Raw genomic sequence first — 22,806 nt, 5'->3', positions numbered from 1 at the left:
ACCTTGGGTAAGTGCACGAGCGAGCCCATTATACGAACACAATAAGCCATTCTATTCCTATTCATGACATTATTTTAATTTGGTTCAGTAACAAAAATTGCGCTTCAAGTAAACAGGGGACACAAGACCGGGTCGGCACAAGCCAGACCACACATCCCCAGCACACCCCACATAATACCATACACCCACAACATACACATGCGTTGGAGCATCCCACATGCACCCAATTTGGGCCCATGTCTACTCCAGCCATGCCGTCCTCGTGCTCTACTTACTGGTTTTACAGACAGTCCCCGCCTTCTTTTTAGACACACACCGGCATGCCTCAAATCCATAGTATCTACAATCTGCAAGGTTGTCGACTATCCCGGTATATCGCGGACAAGATGGGTGGGTAAGTAAATACTCGCTGTTATCATCATGGGGGTACGCCGTAACCAGTAAGGCAGACGGATACCCCAGTTGTCTACAGGCAGTATCAGCATCTTCTTTATCCCAAACAACAGAACAGATTTCTCCCCAGTGTTGTACGCCGTCGTAAATCTGCAAAGCCCCGCCGTGCTCTATGTCATCATTTTCAGGATCAAATCGAATTTGCAATGTCGTACCGCCTTAAATAGTTGAAAATAGAAATAGATTTGTGCTGAAATATCTATTTGGTGTACTTTTAATCGTACGGCAAAAATAGTATCTATTGAGTGCAGGGACGTATCCAGGAGGAGGGGACGATCACTCCCAATCGCCAAAGGCCAAAAGGGTCCACTTTGTGAGGTTGCGGGTGAAGAAAGAAACAGGTTTTTATGCGTTTCGGTCAAAAAGGTCACCATTTAGGTTCTTTATGCTTTCTTGGTCAAAAAAAAATCCAAATTTTTGGGAAACGGTCCACTTTGGGGAAAAGAGGTCCACTTTATCAAAATCCGCCCAATAAATCCTGGCGACGCCTCTGCTTGAATGGTAGTTCTTTATTGAACTTCGACACACACTTGCTTAAGGATAATGACTTGAACATCCCATGAAGTTAAAAATGGGATATTTTGGAAGTAATACTAACCCAACGTTTATGGCTCCCTTTATATTGCATATTATATTTATTATAAATTAGTGCTAGGCAAATTCAATGAAAAAAGTAACTCACTACTCAAAAATAGCGCAGTGATTTATAGTGCGCTACATACAGGCACAGCGCCTAGACGTTGATCCACAAGTCTTAGCACACTTTTCAGGTTGTCGCTGGCCACTGCGACCCCACATCATTCCATAAACCATTTAACAACACAGGGACTTTGTAGCTTCAAGAGCGCACACCATAGACATTCCACAAATGACCTTCTACAAATGAATTTAGCTTTCGCCGTCTTGTGCAAGTGATCTGGTCCACAGTTTTTCCCGCCAAACTGCTTCTTGACACTTCCCGGAAGTGATGATGTTTTTGTTTTCAGCGGAGGATCGTATTCGCTGTCAAAGTGACGTAATAATCGGATTAACTACCATAGCAATGGATGAATAAATTTTTTTGACTATTGCCTTGCACTACAACGTTCACGCGGTATACCTATGCATTGAACCATACCATTCTGATTACTCGCACGTGTAAGATAAGTATCTTTGAAAAGAGCGGTATTGTATTCAATCTATGATTGCAGACTCACAGGTGATGAGTGCAACCTGCTGGTAGCACAAGGCGATATAGTCAAAATTTTATTCATCCATTGCTATGGTAGTTAATCAGATTTATTACGTCACTTCGACAGCGAATACGCGATCGAGAGAAACGATACCTTCGTCACGGCTGAGTGCTTGACTTCCTTTTTGCGAATTAGGATTGCTTGCCGTCTTCTTGGATATGCAGCAGCAAATAAATGACGAAAGACGGACGACATGCCCCCGGGACATGCCCTCCAAAGGAATGGTCGTCATGTGACCATAGACGCAGATGGCTTGGCGGAAAAGAATATTCCGGAAATACAACATCTCCACGGCGATACCAACACGCTAAAAAGCCTGCTAGTCAGCCCGAAAGAGCAGACAAGTGACTTTGTCTATGATATCCAGTGCAAAGGATGCGACAAGGCAGAAAGGCTATAAAGGCTAAAACAACATAAAAGACTCTAAAACAATAGCGGAAAGAGAGCAAACAGAAAAGAATTCAGTTCAGAACAACACAAACTACTGACCACATTGCTCAAGAAAATCATGTCATCGAAAATGGATGGTGCAAAATTCTTGACAATACAAGGACTCTAACGCATTTTAAAAAAAAGAATAAGGGAAGCAATCCAAATTCGCAATATAAGGAGGCCAAAGCAATCAACCTTGATGAAGGTATCGTCTCTCCCAGGGTCTCTCTCGATACGAAACCAAAAAACAAAACCAGCAACAAGCAGTCTCGCGGGAAAAGCAGCCTGGACCAAGTCACTTATGGTCAAGCTGTCGTCAAGAAATGAGTTATTTGTTTTCATTGGAAGTGCCTAGCAAATAGTCTGAATAATCATTTTATCTACAATCATACAAATGCGTCAATTTTCTCCTTAATCATGTTTTTTTTCTGAATCCCTCATTTTGTCAGCATTATGTATGTTCCTACAATCTACGACAAAAGTCCTTGGAACGCTTGGTACACTCTGTCGAAATTCCGTGTAGAATTTCATATGATCATGGAAATGGCGTATATTTTGCCTGGGAACAAGCATGACATCTACAACATGATTTACCCTTCCCCTCTCCCCATCAATCAATGTTGGAACACATTGGGAAACCGCTGAAGACATTGGCATTTCTCAACATTGAACGGGGGAGAGGGGTGAGAGTTTTCCGTTATGTACACGCAAGTGTTCCAAGACTTTTTTCGTTGATTGTAGCTTCACACATGGCATGTATGGTCACTGATTACCTTAATTTCTGCATTTGCCTAGTTTTTTTGTTTTTGTTTTTGCTTTGTTTGTTTGTTTGTTTGTTTGCCATGTAACCAGTCAGACTTACATACGTTTCTGTTCACACTTTCCTTTGATTTTAACAGTTTTGTATAATCTTGTATCATTTACGTAAGGGAGCCATAGTTGTTTTAAGATGTCTTTTTCTATGTCTCTTTCACACTTTGTCGTTCAAAATTATCCTTGTACGTATTATTCTTTGTTACTGAATAAAATGTCGGATGACTCGTACGTCTGAATTATAGATTTGTACCTTCCAATATTAAAGAAGCTGATGGATTTGTGACACAATATCCTGGTCCTTGACGGTATTGACATGCTTTGCTGAGGAGTTTTATAATTACTTTATTCAAGTCTCGAAATGTAGGTGAAGTTTGGGGTATTATCTTGTAGATTAGAAATGGAAATCGCATTTACTTACCAGGAAGGCAATGAAGTCCCAATGAGTTGGCAACAAACCTACTTGAAGGAGCATTCCCAAATCCATTATTCTGGCAGTGGAGCAAAGATTCCTCAGTGCCATCGCAGTCAATTGCAAATAGTTTAACAGGGTAATCGCCATTTCCGAATGTTATGCCTGATCTGTAGACAAAAAGATTAAGAGATTGTAGAATTTAATGTGTCGAAGTAAATTCACATATTGTGAAGAAGGCATTTTAAAGTTCAAATTTAAGGGACATGTTTGTGAATGTAGCACACATGTCAACAACTAACTCAAAGAAATTGAGAACATTAATCATCAAAGGGGAGGCACTGTCCCAGTGTCGAGGAGCTGAAAATAACCTTTTGCCAGCACCTGCACCAGTAGGTGCAGAAGCTGGATTTTTCTCTCATGGATTTATCTATGGGGGTGCTCCCAAACTACTCATCTCTACCTTTCACTCTTTCTATAATCTTTTCTTGCTATAATTTTTTCATTTCGCAATCCAGTTAGCAAGGATAGGTGAGTCAAACTAGTTGGCTTGGTAGGATGGTTAACATCAGGTTTTGTCTAGGACGGTGGTTTTGTCCTTAGTATAGGGTATAGCGCCTGATCCCAGGGGCGATTATCGACTGTAATATCATTCTGGGGTACAGGATATAGATCCCCAGTTTGATGGTGAAGGCGAGCGCCACATGGGCACCTTCTTGTGTGCCATCCCCTGTATACCGTGTTCAGTTATACTGTTTATAGTTGCAGGGAGTGTGGACGATAACTGGTATTGTGTCTATCCCTTTCATCTTTCTCTCTTTCTCCCCAATCATAGAGTAAAAGTAGGTTGTATTAACATCTTGGGATGCAAATAACATCTTGCAATCAGGGTGAGGTAACCCTATTAACCTCTACTGACAACACGCATCCTGCCAGCGCGTCAGTATATGGCAGAAACCCCTCATGAATTATGAAGTACAAGAATAAGGAAGGCCGTAGAACCCAAGGCATAATGGGTACCATCTAGATGGTTCGAAATCGCCCAGTCATAACTACTCAGAGGCAAGACCTCAGAATGAAGTTCTGCAGTCATTAAGCCACGAGGAGGCTCAAAGGCGGGGAAGAGCGGAAGCTTCAGAATGGAGAATAGTAGGAAGACTGCACAATCAGAACAGAACAACATTTGTTGGAAGAGTTAGAAGAATTCAAGTGGGACATCATTGGTTTAGCAGAAACAAGGAGAGAAGGGGAAGGTTTGGAAGAGATTGAAGGGGGAGCTTGGTTGTACAATAGAGGAGCAACAGAAGATGACAAAAAGGTAAGAGGAAACGGTTTCCTGACACATTCAAATATCAAAGACTACATTATAGAGGTGAAGAGTTACTCAAATCGGGTCATCTTAATAAGACTTCAGCTAGCTGGAAAGGAAGAGATGTGCATCATCCAGGTATATGCACCAACAAGTGACCATGATGATGATGATGAAGTGGAGCAGTTCTATGAAGATATTGCAAAAGCACTGGAAGAGCACAAATCAAATTATACTATAGTTATGGGAGACTTTAATGCTAAAGTTGGTAAACAACAAGAAGGTGAAGAAAATATCTTAGGAAAATTTGGAGTTGGAGAAAGAAATAGAAGGGGTGAGACCATGATAGAATTTGCTGCCCAACACAGTCTTGTGATCACAAATACCTGCTTCAAGAAAAATGTGAATAGATACTGGACTTGGAAAAGCCCAAATGGCCATACCAAAAATTAAATTGACTTTATACTCAGTAGTCAGAGAGGAATTGTGAAAAACTGCGAAGTCATCACTAGAGTAGATATCGCTAGCATGGCTAGTGAGCACAGAATGGTGAGAGCCTGCATTCACATCAGCAGAAAGTTAGCCAGACTTAAATTCATCAAGAGCCAGAGAAAGAAGAAAGTTAACTTGCTTAAACTAAGAGAAAGAAACGAAGAATTTCAAATCCAATTACTGAGAAATAGATTTCATATCTTGGAAGATGAACATCTCAACATAGATGACAGATGCAGCCTGATAATAAACATCATCCTAGAAGAGGCAGCATCTGTAGCACCTCCAAGTAAAAGATCCAAACAGAAGACAGAGGATTTTGAAATCGACCAATTGAACTCAAAAAGAAAGCAACTCAGGGAAAAAGATAACAACAAGAAAAAAACGAAGACAAAGAAATAGAAAGAGGAATGAGAAACAGATTCAAAACATACTGGAAATGGGAAAAGGTCCCAAAGAAATTAATAAAAAATAGTCGAAAGAAGATCAGAATCCAAAAACTGCGCAAAAAAGATGGTTCACCAACTTCAAATAGGGAGGAAATCCTCAAAATATGTTCAGACTTTTATCAAGAACTATACAATTCACACACAGAGGCCAAAAGCCAAGAAGCCACAATAACATCACCAGAAAACTCAGAATTACCAGACATCACATTTCGTGAAGTAGAAACAGCAATCAAGGAGATGAAGAAAAACAAGGCACCAGGATTAGGTGAGATAACAAAGGATATTCTGGAGGAGGGAGGAAGTGAAGTAATAACCCATCTAGCAAAACTGTTTAACCAAATCACCAAAAAATGCATCCCACAATCTTGGAAAGAAGCAAAAATCATTCTTCTTCACAAGAAAGGAGACAAAGCAGACATCAAGAATTACAGACCCATTAGTCTTCTCTCACATCTGTACACAATTTTCAAAAATTCTTCAAAATAGACTAAAGAAAGAACTGGACGAACATCAACCACGAGAGCAGGCGGGTTTTAGAGAACGTTTCTCAACCATGGACCACCTACTTACAATACACCAACTCATAGAAAAGTCAAACGAATACCAACTTGACTTATGTGTTGGATTCATTGATTACGAGAAAGCATTTGATTACGTAGAACATCAGGATCTCTTCCAAGCACTGAGAGAAATAGGTATAAAATGAAGGGTATGTTTGTATTCTGGAGGATATATACACAGATGCAACATCTCGAATCCATCTGGATAGTGACGTTTCTGAAATCGTTAAGATATCCAGAGGAGTTAGACAAGGAGATACGTTGTCACCGAAGATATTCATAGCCTCCATAGATGCTGCAGCATCTATGGAGGCTATCTTCAAAAAACTACCTTTGGATGAAAGAGGAATCAATGCTGATGGAGAAACATTAACAGACCTCCGATTTGCAGATGACGTTGCCCTTACTACCTCAACAGTGAAGGACATGGAAATACAACTTAATGACTTGAATAAAGAAAGCAAGAAGGTGGGATTGAAAATGCACAAAGGAAAAACAAAATATATGGCAACAGATGAAAGATCATCATTGAAGATCAGGAAATTGACAGAGGAGTATAAATATCTGGGCCAAACACTGAGGTTAAAGGATTGTTCGAAGGAAGAAGTATTGAGAAGGATAAAAGCAGGATGGAATTGCTTTGGAAGACATAAAGAAATCTTATGCAACAAAAATATACCCATGTCACTCAGAAGGAAAATATATAATCAATGTGTCTTTCCAACAATGATATATGGCTCCGAAACATGGTCATTAACTAAATACTTAGAAACTAAACTACAATCCTCTCAAAGAGCAATGGAACGGCAAATGTTAAACATCTAACTGCGAGACAAAGTAAGGTGCTCAACCATCAGACAGCTGACCGGTGTTGCAGACATTTTGAGAAAAATCAAACAATCAAAATGGAGATGGGCTGGACATGTTGCCAGAAGAAATGATAACAGATGGACAAAGAGATTGTTAGAATGGCAACCAAGAATAGGAAAAAGAAGAAGAGATAGACAGAAGAGGAGGTGGAGAGATGATATAACATCATAAATTGGTACAACATGGGCGAGAGTAGCAGTAGATAAAAAGGTATGGAGTGATCATGAGGAGGGCTACATCCAACAGTGGATTGACACAGCCTAGATAGATAGAATCATCATGTTAATGGGAAATGTATATTTTGGATAAATATCATCCAGATGGAATTGTTGATGAAGCAAAGTTCCTCCTGGTTGGATAACGTCCTATTGAAGGATCTTAGATGAACCTAGGGTCTAGGGTGTGCGCTCTTAATCCGATTATTATGTCACTTCTACGGCGAATATCCAGCCAATTTAACAACATAGTGCAGCAGCTAAAGCAAGCACTGAGGATGCTGAGTGGATCAAAATCAATTTGGGATAAAAACCATCCTGGGGTGCGAATTATTTTCCCGTAGTTAACATTTGAATTCGCTGTAGAAGTGACGTAATAATCGGATAACTACCATAGAATCAGTATTAGGGTTAAAGCTAGGGGTTAGGGTTAGGGTTAGGAAACTTGTATATAAAAGTTTCTCCTATTCAAATGTTAACGGATAAAATATTGCTCCCGGGTTAGTCCTTCAAGTAATTATATGACTCAGACTCTCAGCTAAGGTTCGGCTTTGCCTCACCTGCTTGACTTCGCCGTGCATGCCGAGCTCAGCTCGGCCTTCGGTCTCGCTTTTCGGCTTCTATTCGTTAAAGGCGCACATAAAAATAACAGATATGGAAATAGGAGTATAAACTGATCCGTAAATTCCAGTTTTAGTCCTACTAATTCATGGCATATTGGATGGCCTAGGGGAAAGTTAGCCCATATTTGCAAGACTGTCCTTGCCTTCAAGGTGAAAGAAACCTACTCATGTTACCATCGGGCCATTGTCTGGTCTGCTGTCAGATCTTACCCAGGGAAAGATGACATTCCATATTCCTCTTTAAATTTACTGATTATATTTTCTACATTCGGTTTTTATCCAACTAAAATAAAGCGATATACATTTTATTAATAAAAATGAAAGCGATATGTCACATCATCGCTCGTAACACATAGTGATGTATTCGATAATTTTGACATTGTCATGAATTTTGGCAGAGAAAGTAGGCCCCAAGTATTCTTCAAAATTAAAATATTGCCATTCGTAAAAAATGCCGTTTGTATTTGCATTTATCCGTATTGTATTTTGCGTAAAAATCGCCGTTTCCACGGTGACGTATTTTGTCGCATTGAAATACGACGGTGTTTGCACAATATGCAATTATTATTATTATTTGTTTCTTTGGCAAATACTCGAATAAAGTGAAGCGTTTGTGACTAAAATAACATTTATATTAAATTACAAGAATTTTTTGAAGTCAACCATAGATAGTGAAGGAGTTTGCTTCAACACTACTTTAAACAAGATATTCCTCAGTTCCAATTTACAATATAATTATTATTTGAATGTAATGTTAAAGATGGAATTGCATGAGAAATTTTGCACTGCAGCACTGACAGGAACATTTAGTGGTAGTTCATTTATCATTAAATAATTATACACTTACATACGTGTTTTGGCGCAGCGTCAGCCTTCTATTCTTCAAATTTGTGTCTGTCTTTAAAGCCATAATGTGTGATTTGCATAAAGAATCGATTCCTATTTAAATGTTAGTTTTCCCTGATCACATTTCCCCCTTTTAATTTCGAGCCAAACAAATGAAGTAGAGTGAAGAAAATTGCAATTTCATTCCAGCTCCTACAATACTTGTATTAACTCGCCGATCGTAGTATTATCATGATTATTGACGGAGCATCACGCACATGGGCTGTTGTACAAACAAGACGTAAGACGGATAGCGATATACACACAGTTTATACATCAAGACGAATAGCGATATACACAGTTTATACGTCAATGATTCAATGATACACACGCATGCGACTTGTTTAGCCATCACTCGATCGGTAAACGCTGAATAAAACCGGAGATCTTCGGATTTATTATAAAAAGTGAAAACACTTCAGTCTTAGTCTTTTACGTATTTAGTACACTGGGCATTAGAATCATGCAAAAAGTAGACATTCGAGGAAAAATTGAGGGCGTTGCTGTGGAGCAAATCACACACTATCAGGGGGGGTGGGACGTTGAGGTTTCGATACTAGATTTGGGGTTTTGAGGTTGCAAATGGCGCGAAACTTTGTGTTAAAACCAATGGTGGCATATCCGCTAAGATCGATTACGTTGCCCAATTTCCGTCATCAATATCATTTAAACTACCGAACGCACCTCCGCAAGTTTTGAAATGTAGCAAGAAAACGTTATTTTGAGCAACTTTTTTCCAGCCCACCTCAGAGGTGGGATGGAGAAATTTTGAGAAAAAAGCATTTGAAATTTGAGTTTTCGCGGGGTTTTGGGGGATTTTTAGTTTAAAATTTGCCGTTGCATTAATCTCTTCAACAGACTCAAAGCAGTCGGTCGTGTGGGAAGAGGTTATAGTAGCGTACTGGATGTACTGTTTCATAGTTGGACAAGTACACTGTAGCTCGTCGCCGATTATTTCCTGGTGATTGATACCGTACGAAGCATCTGCATCTGTATCTGCATGGTATGGAGAAGTCAGCTCTTCTGTTTACAACAAGCTAATAGCTCTGTTTACAAACGTGATGACAACCTGAGCATATTATACTTGATGGTGAGTGTGCGGAGTATTAAAATTTAAATTGGTATAGTAATTTCACTGAGTCGCTTTCTCGAGCTCACTGTTTTCGTACGGTAGGGTCACGGACACTGCCACTGCACTGATATGCAGAAAGCTTATAATTTATATTGCGAGCGAGCACACTGATCAGTGCATGATGTGTCTCTAGTCCACAATAATTATCCATCTCATGATCTATTTAATAATTATAAACTGTCACTGTAAACTGTGTAACCCTGACCATGCTGACCCTGGCCATGGTAATTGCCGTAATTCACTAAACTTTTAACCCTTGACGTAACTCATTTAGGGGTGGTGCAATAATTATGTGTACCCCGGGGTGAATTCTCAAAATGGTCTGCCAAAATCGCTTGCCCCCTTTGGCCGTGCCAAAAAAACCTTTGCCCCCCCTTTCGACGTGCCAAAAAACCTTTGCCCCCCCTTTTGACGTGCCAAAAATCTTTGCCCCCCCTTACACATGCAAGATTTTGGGGAACCAATTTGAAACCTTAAATTGTCTTAACATATAATGCGGCCTTAGCGAGCATGAAATTTTGCATATTTGAACGTGTTCCTACACATTTTTAGGGCGTAATATAGAAACGGTGCCCAAAATATCTGTGCCAAAATTGGTTGCCCCCCTTCGACCTGCCAAAATCGCTTGACCCCCCCTTTAGCCCTGCCAAAAATGCTTGCCCCCCTTTTGGCCTGCCAAAAAATCTTTGCCCCCTATAATTCACCCCGGGGTACACATAATTATTGCACCACCCCTTACCGTTCGGCGTTCACGTTAAGTAAAATTCTGAATACCCAAAACTAGATAGGGTACTGTTAAGTAAGTAAGTTTAGTGAAATGCAACTTAGGCCTACGACTCGTCACAAGTTACGGATAATTTTGAGACTTCCGAAGCTTCGTAAACTAAAGCTTAGTGAAATGGACACCTTGATCAAACTGTAACCCTGGGGCTGGGTGCTGGGGGGCACTTAACACAAATGACCATACAAGTATGTTCCCCGGAAAGACCCCCCCATTTTGGATTTTGCAGCTCTGAAAGACCCCCTATAAGTGACCAAACTAGAGCTCCGAAAGACCCATGATTTTAATAATTTCAGCTGTAGAAGGTTTTGTCAGGCAATTTTCAGCCAGAAAGCAAAGCAAGACCCTTGATTTTGACTGTTCGCAGCTCTGAAAGTCCCCATTTTGCTTGTTTGCAGCTCCAAAGACCCCCTTTTACAGGCAGCTCCCAAAGACCCACCACCTCAAAATTCGGGAACATACCCACCAAATTTTGTTGATGTGCCCCCCCCCCCCGGCCGTATACCCTTGATAGTAAATAATAAATTATCTGGAGATCATTATCTTGAGATAATCAATTATCTTCAGATGATCAATTACCCTGAGATAATAAATTACCTTGAGACAATTATCTCAAGATAAATATATGGAAATAATAAATTATCTCAAGATAAATATCTCCATAATCTTTTTTGTCCAGAGATAAATCCTGCGAAGATAAATATCTTGAGATAATAAATAATCTTGTCATGATAATAAATTATCTCGAAAAATACATTATCTCAAGATGTTATTTATCTGGAGATCATAAATTATCTTGATAGTAAATTATCTTGATAATCTCTAGATGATTAATTTACCCTGAGATAATCAATTATCCTGAGATAATTTATCATTCTGAGATAATCCATTAACCTGAGACTTAAATATCTCCATAAAAAACTTCTCTCTATATATCTTTTTGTCCAGAGATAAATATCTCATGCTGATAAATTATCTTGAGATAATTGATAAGTCACTCGAAAAAATACATTATCTCTAAATCTTTTTTATCTGGAGATCAATATGTTGAGATAATCTTGAGATAAATTATCTTGAAATAATAAGTTATAAGATGACTTATCTCAAAATAATTTATTATTTCAAGACTCTAATTTGTTATCTTTTATCTGGAAATAAGTGTCTCAAGAAATTATCTCGAGATAAGTTTTATTAATAAATCTCAAGATAACAAATTATCTCAAGAGAATACATCATCTCAAAACCTTTTTCTGGAACTAATAAATTCTATAAAATAATCTCAAGATAAATATGTGGTGATGATAAATAGCTCTTATGATAAATTATCTCAATTTATATTTTTGAAGTTAAATATTATGGAGATAATAGTAATAATGTCAAGATGATAATGTATTATCTCAACTTAATTGATCATCCAGAGGCTATTTAAAGCAAGTACATGTAAAAAGCTTTTCTTTTTAATTTTTTATGTCATGTAAAATTATCTGTTTTTTACAGGAAGCATGCATGATGGTTTGGAAAATGGACCTTGTGATGGCTATACCATGGACATAGGAAACCATTGATTTTTGAATCAACAGCGGGAACTATTCTTGGTGGTTATTCAATGGAGCTCAATGGATTTTTCAACCCTGGATTTATCGCAAAACTTCTCACATAGCACTATAACATGATTAGTCGTTTGGATTTAAGTACCAGCATTCAGCAGTTGGGGAAAAAAATCAGCAGAGTTGAATGAAATACTTAATTGTTAGTAGTTAATGGCATTATGTCAAAGTCTGGCTAACTTTATGCGACTAATTTATGAGACATTGCACTGTTTCACTGTTTGATGAACTCCAATAATAAACTAAAGGTTAGATCTGCACAATAATTATTTGTGAACAAAAATATTTACGGAAATGATTGTGCTCCTGGAGAACAAAACTATGGTAAAGAGCTCCAGAATTACTCCAATAATTACATAAACAACTGAATAATGCACCAACTGCCTGCCAAGATTATAATACAGGACATTGATATGATACAGGGTCTTTGAAAGAGCTGTGCAGTCAGAAAATTTAATATATAATGGCACAACAAAAATGATCAGAATAGAGTATGATGTTGCGTGGTATTAAGGGGGGTACTACACCCCTCGATAAATTTGTGTCTATTTTTGCATTTTTCTCACAAACTAATAACACAGTGATAACAAAAGTAATTATGTATATTATAGGGCAAGGAATCCAATTACTACACTGGAATTTCAGTGACCCAAGACAAGCAGTTTGTTATTTATGATAAGAAATAAGGTACCACTAGGATGTACCTCGTTTCCTATCATATACTAAACTGCTTGTCTTGAAATCACTAAATTTTGAGAAAAAATGCAAAAATAGTCACAAATTTACCACATGGGTGTAGTACCCCCTTAAAGCATCTGCCAATTTTTTTTTTTTTTAAATGTTGAAAATTGACCCATATGGTCTGGATAACAATTTGAAAATTGCACCTCAATAGGTGTATAGTGTATAATTTCTTGCATTCACAGTTCCGATTATTACAACATATGGGTCAAAAATATTTTTGCAAGCTATAAAATTTACCATTCTGAAATTAAAGAGGAAACCCAGCCAGAGCAGGCCTTCTGGGATAAACCAAACCTGCCTGGTTATCAAATTAGTTAGTGACAATTTACAAGTGACTAAAACTAATGCATATTTATACTATGCCAGGGTCATTTGTTTGGCAATATTTTCTTAATATGATCAAAGACATTTCACTCCCTGGAGGTTTGATTCACCCAGAAGAACTACTCTGGCAGGGCTTCCTCTTTAAGGTGGTACGTACTACACCCCCTGATAAATTTTGTGACTAATTTTGCATTTTTCTCAAAAAATAACTACACACTGGTAATAAAAGTTATGTACAGGGTGTCCCAGAAAAAATTACCGGGCGAATGAATTTGGACGTAAGTAGAGAAATAGACATCAAAATCCAAAAATCTAAACATCAGCGTGTAGCCCATCTTATTCTGCATTTTATGCATAAATTTTGCTGGAATCGGATGACTGATCGCGAAGAAAGGAAGCGATTAGATAATGCATGCTTCAATACACTTCGTTCCAAGTTTGAAAGAAAGATTATTCAACACAATGCGCACTAGTGGTTAACTGTCAACAGGCTTCATATTTTGTTTAAAAACCTGCACGATATTGAAAATGAAAGCTTGCATGTAAGATGATGATCGGTACTTGCTTTAATGCTGATATAAATGTTGCATAAATAATCATTACATAAAGAATTCCAACTGGCTTGAAAAATTGCTCACACACATTAATGTTTTTGGAATATTTCCAAGAAATTGTAATGCAAAGTTTAAATCTTTTAAAACTTCAACATTAATGTTGCATGGTATCAAAAAATCACACGCAAAGCTGTAATCACTTGATCATTGTCATTCTTGGCTCACAATGTTCTTTGGAAAGTTAAAATATAACATATTTGCACAACATAAAGAATTAAAGTTGGAAAGCTTCCAATTGCAGAAATCAAAGTTTTCTCGGACAAACTGTTATTCATCTTCAGTGAAAGCATGAATGACATAACACTGTCGGATTATAAAATAGATAATGTGGATTAAATTAAATGAGATACACAAACTTTAGGAAGCAGTGAGCGAGTATGAAAAAAGTGCCTGTTGATCAAACTTGGAATGAACTGCATTGATGCACGCATTATGTAATCGTTCATTTCTTCACACCTAGTCAACCGAATCAAATACAATTTTCGTATGTGATGCACAACAAAATAAGCTATACGCTACATTTTAAATTTGTTGATTCTGATGTCTATAACTCGACTTACGTTCAATTTTATTCGCTCGGTAATTTTTTCTGGGACACCCTGTATATTATAGAGGCAAGGAATCCAATTACTTCACTGCAATTTCAGTGATTCAAGACAGGTGGTTCATTATATAAATGGGGTATACATTCTAGCGGTACCTCTTTTCTTATCATAAATAACGTATCACTTGTCTTGAGTCACTGAAATTCCAGTATAGTATCTGGATTCCTTGCCCCTATAATATACATAACTTTTGTTACCAGTGTATTATTATTTATAGTCACAAATTTATCAAGGGTGTAGTACCACCTGCAAAAATAAAAACCTAGTAAAATGTCCAGCTATGTAGTAATTGTGATGGTGCTCTTGGAGCATATGATCACAGTGAATCCATGTTGCAACCATGTAGCATCATAGGGCACGGGGGCACATGCCCCCCCCCAAATCGATTGCAAAGTTTAGAAAATCCAATTGGAAAATTGCGGAAAATGGATTGTGCCCCTCAATCAGCAACCCTCGAGTTAACCCACGGCACCCACAGCATTTTGCCGTGGGTGCCCATCCCCACTGCCATAATGCCCTCAAAATATGTCCTTTATCCAAGGCAGTCACTTGCCGTGCCCTCTAATGAAGTTGCCGTCGGTGCCCGGCCCAGCCCTGCCCCTTCATAATAAAATCATCTATCTATGTTTGTGTGTGTTTTCTTCACTTTTGAGAAATTGCCTTGGCACCCTTCTCAAATTTTCAACAGTTGCCATGATGCCCTCTTGAAATATTACAAACTGCCGTGCTGCCTTGCCTTTTGAGTGAAAATCCAAGGCAATTAACAACTTGCCCTAAAAAAGTTGCTGTGCCCTTCAGATCCTTAATTGAGGCCTGTCAATCAGACACAGATGCTTTAATTACCCCCCAATATGATGACCTATGCTATGCCACTGATTACTTCTATTTGATCATTGATGGTGCGTAACATTTAACCTTGGTCCTTTTTGGCTCAAACACATAAAACTGGAATGAAAGCCCCAAGTAGGTCAAATTATGCATCTCTTGACTGGAATTTTCAAATTTTGCAAGGTTGTCAACCAACCATACTTCCATACAGCAATAATCAACAAAGAAAACAATGGCAAACCATCTTCTCTGCCACTGAACTATGCGAGTCTGATACCATTGTTTATATGATATTTACCCATCTTGCATGTATTTCTATTCCTACTCAAATGCAACACTGAAATAAATTCAAGCAAAGCAAATGATTATGCTTTTAATTTATTATTCTTTTCATTTTACACATACAAAGTCATGATTGTTAACATCATCTGCCAGTGATTGTGTTAAAAGTTACCAAATTTGCCTTCAATAATGTAAAGTAATTCTTCAGATACCATGTAAAGAGGTTTAATAAAATGTTATTTTTATATAGCATGGTTCTACTAAGTCTTGAGATTGTAGTCATTCTTCTCTCATCTTTAATGTCCATTTGCATTTTCCCCCATTTTTTTGGCAATAGCTTGTGTTCATGGTGATCATAATTCAAAATCTTCATTTCATGAAGAACTAGCTCAGTTTGCTGATCGCAAGGCCATATATTGCCACATGACTGAGTTAGCTGGGAGTGTTTCAAAATACTTGCATTTACCTGACAATAATGATATAAAATTGGATGGTTTGAACCCAATACATAAATTTATTGGTCGAGCTATGAGTTTTAAAATATTGGACGAGAGGCGAAGTCAAGTCCAATATTTTTAACTCATAGCGAGACCAATAAAAAGTTTTGTATTGAGTGAAAAACATCAATTTTATCATTATATTTTCAGAATCTTTTTGGTCAAAAACATGACTTTTAGTAAAAAATGTGATTTTTGTTAAAAAATGTGGTTTTTGCTCAAAATGTGATTTTTGGTCAAAAATGAGTTTTGGTCAAAAAATTGTGGAAAACAATTTTTTGGGGGAAAGTGAGCCTATCCAACAAAGTCCAAGTTTTGAGTCCAAGTGTTGATTATATTGGACTCTTTAACTCTGTACAAAGTATAGGAAGGAAGATTCTGAGAACATAATAGAAATAAACACAGCCAAAAAAGAAAGTCTCCAGTAGTTCCATCCCCATATTAATCAGATTCGGATGAGTTTATGGCAAAATAATTTATATAATAATTTTCAACACACTTTCCTTCGAAGATTGATACCAAATTTGATATCAAAAGTTTAATCATTATGAGCAAAGGAGCCGTTGTTTGTAAATTCGTTCAATTTTAAAAATGACAAATTACGAATTGACCACGCAAAATCCAATGCATGGCATCAGCTTATTATGTGGCCTGAAGCAACCCGTTACAGGAATCATTGTACACTTGCCTGCGCACAATTGGAAGAGCGGGGTATTTGATTTGCATTTTGACATGCATGGGCAAACCTTTAACCTGCCGGCCTATTCAGGCGACGTAATTCTTGGGCACTCATGCTAGCTCTGCTACGTGATACAATTCCCTATGTCATTTTTAAAATTGCACGAATTTCCAAACAAATGTTTCTATGCTCACGATGATTAAACTTTTGATATAAAATTTGGTATCAATCTTGAAGGAGAGTGTATAGAAAATTATTATATAAATTATTTTGCCATAAACTCATCAGAATCTGATTAAATGGGGATGGAACTACTGGAGACTTTCTTTTTTGGCTGTGTTCTAAATTGAGTGTATGGGCGAATGGGGTTAGTTGCACCTTTGAGTCAAAAGAGTTCAGTGTGGGACACTAATTGGGGGATGGAGGACTACTTAGGTTAAATCATGATATGACTGCTCTTGTGTTTTTTTAACCAAGAACAAATTTGTTTATTTCCCAGGGGGGTCACTCCCATTGTGGCATGTACACCATCGGCGATAATAAAAATGCGTAAAAGGGTAGTTTTTAGGTGGGTAGGCACGATACGTGTGTATCGTGTTTAAGGTGTTAAAAACATGAAAAATTGGAAAAAGGGTAGCAAAATTGCAATTGCTAATCGTGGAAATGAAATTTAGGGTATGAAATTTTATGCAAGGAACAAAATCCCTGTATATGTTTAGGGTGTGAAAACAGGCGTGTGATATCTGTTTAGGGTATCGTTTTAGCCAAGGGTTAAATCCTTGTTTAAGGTGCATTTTAAAAGTTGATTATCGCGGGAGGTGTACAGGCCACAATGGGAGTGACCCCTGCAGGTTTATTTAACCAGTCGGTCCGGGCAGGCGCTTAAGCTCGGGCCCTGATAGGGCCAGGCTCAAACAAAGGCTCAACCCAAAGCCTAAAAGCTTACAAGCATGATGTTCTCAGCTGTCTATCCAATCTATCACTACAAGATTCCTATTTTGGCCATCTGCAGACTGGTACACACAAAGTACCTACACAGTACCAATTATGCCACTGCACAGGATCCACCAGCAGTGGTACTGCACTGGTTCTAAACTGGTACTGCACAGTACCAGCCAAGTACATGTACCTCCAACTACCTCAGCGATGGTGTACCTGTGCAGGCAGCCCAATATGAATCAGGTAGTGTAACTGAGCTTCATAATATTAATCCTAAAACACTTGTTGCCACAGTCCACTGCTTAGATTTAATTTCTAAATTGGAATGTAAAATCTAAAAGTTACTTGTCGATTGCTTGTTGCCACAAATGGCACAGTAGTACACCAGTACACAGACTCGCAGAGGAATGTTTATTGCAACTTTTCGATCTCAAATATGGTTCCTGACTACCAGTTGCCTGAGTTATCAGTTTCCAGGGCTTGGTCAATATTTTGCCTTACCACACACACCAACCTATAAATTAAAAAAGAAATAGAATAAAACATTATTTCACATCGAACAAGTTTTTACTGCAAATTGAAAATGATACGTGGGATACAATGATATTCTGGGAGACAAATTACTGCTGGTGGCAAACATTGGCAAAATGGTGCAAGTGATTATTAAAATGCCACTGTTAGCGACAACATTTCAAATTCATTTCAAAGCAGTTTGAGGTACCGGTACTCACGCTTTCTTACATGTAGCTCCAACTTCCACTGATATTCTCCGCACAAAGGTGTGAGGTGTACACCACAGCCACAAGAGGGCAAACAGAAAAAATAAATTATCAACAAATTCACAACTACTTTCCTCATATGAAGTTAAATTAAAGAAATCTTTTTTTTTTACATCAGTGTAAATTTTGAGCACATTTGAAGGTGTAAGGTGACCAAAACTGTGACTGAAACTATAGTCTCTTCCCGGAGACTGGCTTAATCACAAATGAATGAGCAAGGGTTTGCCGTAATAAATACAATGTACATTTGCCTACCAAATCACAGTTACTTGGCATGGGACAATTACATATTTAGCATTTTAAATCAAAAAAAGGATGATTAAAATTGTATTTAAATATAATGCAGGTTTTTCACAACATCCTTAACCCTGCAGTCACATGGCTGCTCACTACAAAAGGGTTGTAATGTTAGCAATACAGCAGGTTTTTTGGGTTGGATTATTTAATGAGTTTGTGTCCCTAAGTATGTGAAGTAAACTAAAAATCAGTGGCTAAAATACAATGTACATGGCAAATTCCTTTCTATTCAAAAACTAACTTTGCTGAAACTGCAGCCCATTCATGGTGGATGATCATGGAATTGTCTACATTAGGGACTGTTCACAAACACTTGTGGGGGGGGGCTGATGCAAAAGGGGGGCTCTTAAAAGTTTTGACCCTTCTAGGGGGAGAGGGGCTCTGAAAAAATTGATCACAAATTTTCCGGGAAAATTGAGTATATGGGGTTGACCGAATTTTCATGTCAAAAGGGGGCCCTGAAATTTTGAGATCTGAAAAGGGGGCCGAAAAATTTTCACGATGAAATTTTTTTGCATCAGGGCCCCCAACAAGTGTTTGTGAACGGTTCCTTAATCGATTTTACTGTATGATACATGTGTATATACTGAGGGGTATCAAAAGTTTTGACATCACCCAGAAGTGAAAGAGCTATATTGATGAAATTTTGGTCCTTATGTACATGGTTCAAAAATGGTCTCATAAGTATGTTTACTTTCTTTCCAGGTGGCGCTAGATGGGCAGTAGGCGCATTACCTTTTCATGATAAGATCCTCCACTTTCTTGAGTTTCTTCACTGTGGCTGCATCAGCCGTAAGTGATGGGCGTCCACTTCTTGGCTAATCTGTGAGGGACATGTGGCCAGTTTGGAAATTCCTTTTTCAAAAAGCAACAGTGCAATATGATGGGCAATCATCACCGTGAGATAGCTTTCATTTCATCATAGATTTTATGAGCATTGTAGGCCTAACCCTTCAAATGCAGGAACCTTAATCACGCTTCGTTCCTCAATTTTCACCATCTTGCAGGTTATGCGCCTATAGCTACTGCCCACCTAGTGCCATCTGGATAGAAAGTAAACTTATACTTATGAGACCATTTCTGAACCATAATGTACATAAGGACCAGTGATTACACTGACATAATTTCATCAAAATAGCTCTTTCACTTCTGGGTGATGTCAAAAACTTTTGGATACCCCTTCGTACAATGTACATGTCATACATCATAGACTTACTTGCAAACTCATTTTGTGTGGCATGGTGGTGCAGGGCTCTAGCCTTCTCCTGTCTTTTTCTCCTGATGACATGAAGAAAGAAATGCAAATTTAGATATCAAAATTTGAGGAAAATTGAGGTACATAATACATTAGATGCATGCATAAACTCCTCTCGTTGATTAATTTCACAAAAGTGAGGTTGAGCTTTACCCAAGGAAAATCTAGTACTTGGGTGTAAAAAAACAAGCAAACACAAACAGAGAAATATTGAAATTCCCAATGATTACACAGACAGTACAAGTACCCACACAGATTTGGTGCCCTAATTTGTATTTACGAACTACACTGTATTGGTAAGCACCAGAAAAATGTATGATTTTTTAGAGCAAATTTTGCGCATCAATTTCACAAAATTCCTGATTTGTGTGATTTATCATGTTTATCCATAATATTACCAAAATGTGTGCATTTTCCGCAAATTTGCATTTTTTTTTTTTTTTTTTTCTCTTCGCAGAGTTGAATTCGTTAAAATTAAGTCCTATGATGAGCAGTGGCGTGCATGGCGCCCCTACCCGGGGCTGAAGAAAATTCAATTTTGCCGCCCTTCCTCAGCAGCCCGAAAAGGTTGCCCCAATTTTTTTTACTGATCGTTTGAAAAAGCTAGCGCCCAAAAAGCAACACATTTTGAATATATAGTACAATTTTTTCAAATTTTCCGCCCTTTTTCTTTACTAATTCTTTTTGCCGCCCTTCTTCTTCCGCTGCCCCTTCGATTTGGCCACCCCTACTTTGACTCCGGGGGGCTGGCGCCCCCAAAGCCCCCCCCCAATATGCGCATGATGAGGGCGGTCGACTGAATATCCGTCAGTACACGCTTTTCAATACGGAATAAATGCTAACCTCATCGTGACATCATCCAAGCAGCAAAGTTCATTTCCCATGGAAAAAGCATGTATTGACGGATATGCAGTTTACCATTCTGCTATGGTCTATTTTCTATACCGGTACTTTTTTCTTCATGGATTGTATTACAGATCACCATGGGTTCTTTCAATTTTGTGAAAACTTATGGTTTTTTTTGGAAAATGAATACTTTAAAAATGGGTATCTTGGAAAAATCTTAAAATTTGTGGCCAAACCTAAAATTCGCGATTATACCCAAAATATGTGAATGTTAGCGTTTCACATACATTGTACATATCTTTTCAGATTGATTTTTTTTTACTTCAATTACCAAGAATGAAGATGTAAATACATGATGAATTAATACATACCCTTTTCTTTCTTCCTTTGTGTGCTGCTTTGCTTGTAGCTCGATCTGCCCCGTCAAAAACAACTATGGGCGTAACATTTTGCCTAACCAACACATCTACTGCTTAGCAGAAATCATTGACATACCGGGGTACCTGTAAGAACAATAATTGCATAAAAGTGACATAAAAATTGGTTGATATACAACTTGTCCCTATCCCAACCCACCCCTTGACCAGTAGCGTATCTGTGGCAGGGGTCACTCTACACCCCCCATGGCTTTGACCATGAAGGAAAACCTGAAAAATTATGCTAAATCAGCCTATTTTACACCTCTGCCTGAGGAAATCTACCCTGTGACCGGGTAAATCTACCGCACACCAGGATTTTGCCCACTCTGACAAGTGACCCATACACGGTACACCACTGCCCTTGACAATATAGTCTACCCGTCCCTTGACAATATATATAGTCAACTACCTTAGCTTTATTACCTCCAGCAAGCAAGGACAGGTTGGTCACTGGTCAGTGACGAGTTGTCTTCAAAAATGTGGTGCAGGTTGGCGCTAAAGACAGGTTGGCATAGGAACGGCTTGTCATGTATTCTTAAAATTTACTTCATTAGGAATGTGACCAGGTAACATTAAAACCAATCAACGGTACAGGATGCTTTTTGGTCACGCAGCTATAAAAAAGACAATTTTCATGGTTTAGAATAGGAGATTAATGAAAAATAAGCCCTTAATCCTTTCCTTCATCACCGAATACAAGTCACACACTTAAAATAATTTCTTAATATTAGTATTGTAAATAATTGTGGTTCTTGAGAAATATGTCAATTATGAAGATGTTGCGTTTCAACTCTTTTCACATCATAATTACAGAACCACAAGATCCACAAAATTGTAACTGGATTCAGCACCACACCCGATTTAAAATGATCATAACAAATTTCACTACATGTAGATGGTATACCATCTACATTACATAGTATTTATTAAGCTTAAGCTTAACTTACTTTCGTGGATCAATTCCATGTTGTGCAGTGTACTTCGTTAATATTTATGTGTAGATCCATAAATTGATGCGTCAATACCTGCACTTCACCGCCCAAATCCGCGGCAGAAACCCTGGCAGAAACTTTATTTTCTATATTCTTGAATTTTGGGAGTAAAGATTGAATTCCCATTGTCACGATTCGATTGTAACCGTGTGTTGAAGCTGGTCAACTCCGGGATTGTTATTTACGATCAGCTGATTGAAGATCACAGGCTGTTTTTAACGGCTGATATCGCTAATTGTTCAAAATGCGCATGCGCTAGACATGCGCATAAAACAAATCGTGTTCCCGTGGTGTTGCCGTCGGGATTGCCCTGGAATTGCCAGAGAAGTATGACCCACCCCCCCTGCACACTATGGTTTTAATTGATCATTCAAATGATTTTGTGCTGAAATGCGCGCTTGGAGGTGGCGCAGAATCGATGCTGAATTGGTCGATTCGGCA

The 22,806-nt window shown here is 38.2% G+C and overlaps 1 protein-coding gene and 1 long non-coding RNA gene across 2 annotated transcripts in view; both read right to left on the bottom strand.

Moving 5' to 3' along the window:
• Nucleotides 1-22,806, bottom strand: part of LOC140152018 (uncharacterized) — a 45,342-nt gene that overhangs the window by 14,411 nt on the left and 8,125 nt on the right. The window contains exons 3-4 of the mRNA XM_072174321.1: nucleotides 3,352-3,512; nucleotides 276-611 (exon numbers count right to left, since the gene is read on the bottom strand). Coding sequence (XP_072030422.1) covers nucleotides 276-611; nucleotides 3,352-3,512 — 497 coding nt within the window. The remainder of the gene's footprint in view (nucleotides 1-275; nucleotides 612-3,351; nucleotides 3,513-22,806) is intronic.
• Nucleotides 17,739-22,699, bottom strand: LOC140166794 (uncharacterized). Its single transcript, XR_011860902.1, has 4 exons — nucleotides 22,321-22,699; nucleotides 21,326-21,457; nucleotides 20,070-20,131; nucleotides 17,739-18,291 (listed from the first exon to the last, which is right to left on the bottom strand). It is a non-coding gene; the product is annotated as an uncharacterized lncRNA (long non-coding RNA).

Source organism: Amphiura filiformis, chromosome 1 (genome assembly GCF_039555335.1).
Source record: "Amphiura filiformis chromosome 1, Afil_fr2py, whole genome shotgun sequence".
Taxonomy (NCBI): domain Eukaryota; kingdom Metazoa; phylum Echinodermata; class Ophiuroidea; order Amphilepidida; family Amphiuridae; genus Amphiura; species Amphiura filiformis.
The sequence above is the reverse complement of the archived record's forward strand: the minus strand, read 5'-3'. Positions and strand labels throughout refer to the sequence as shown.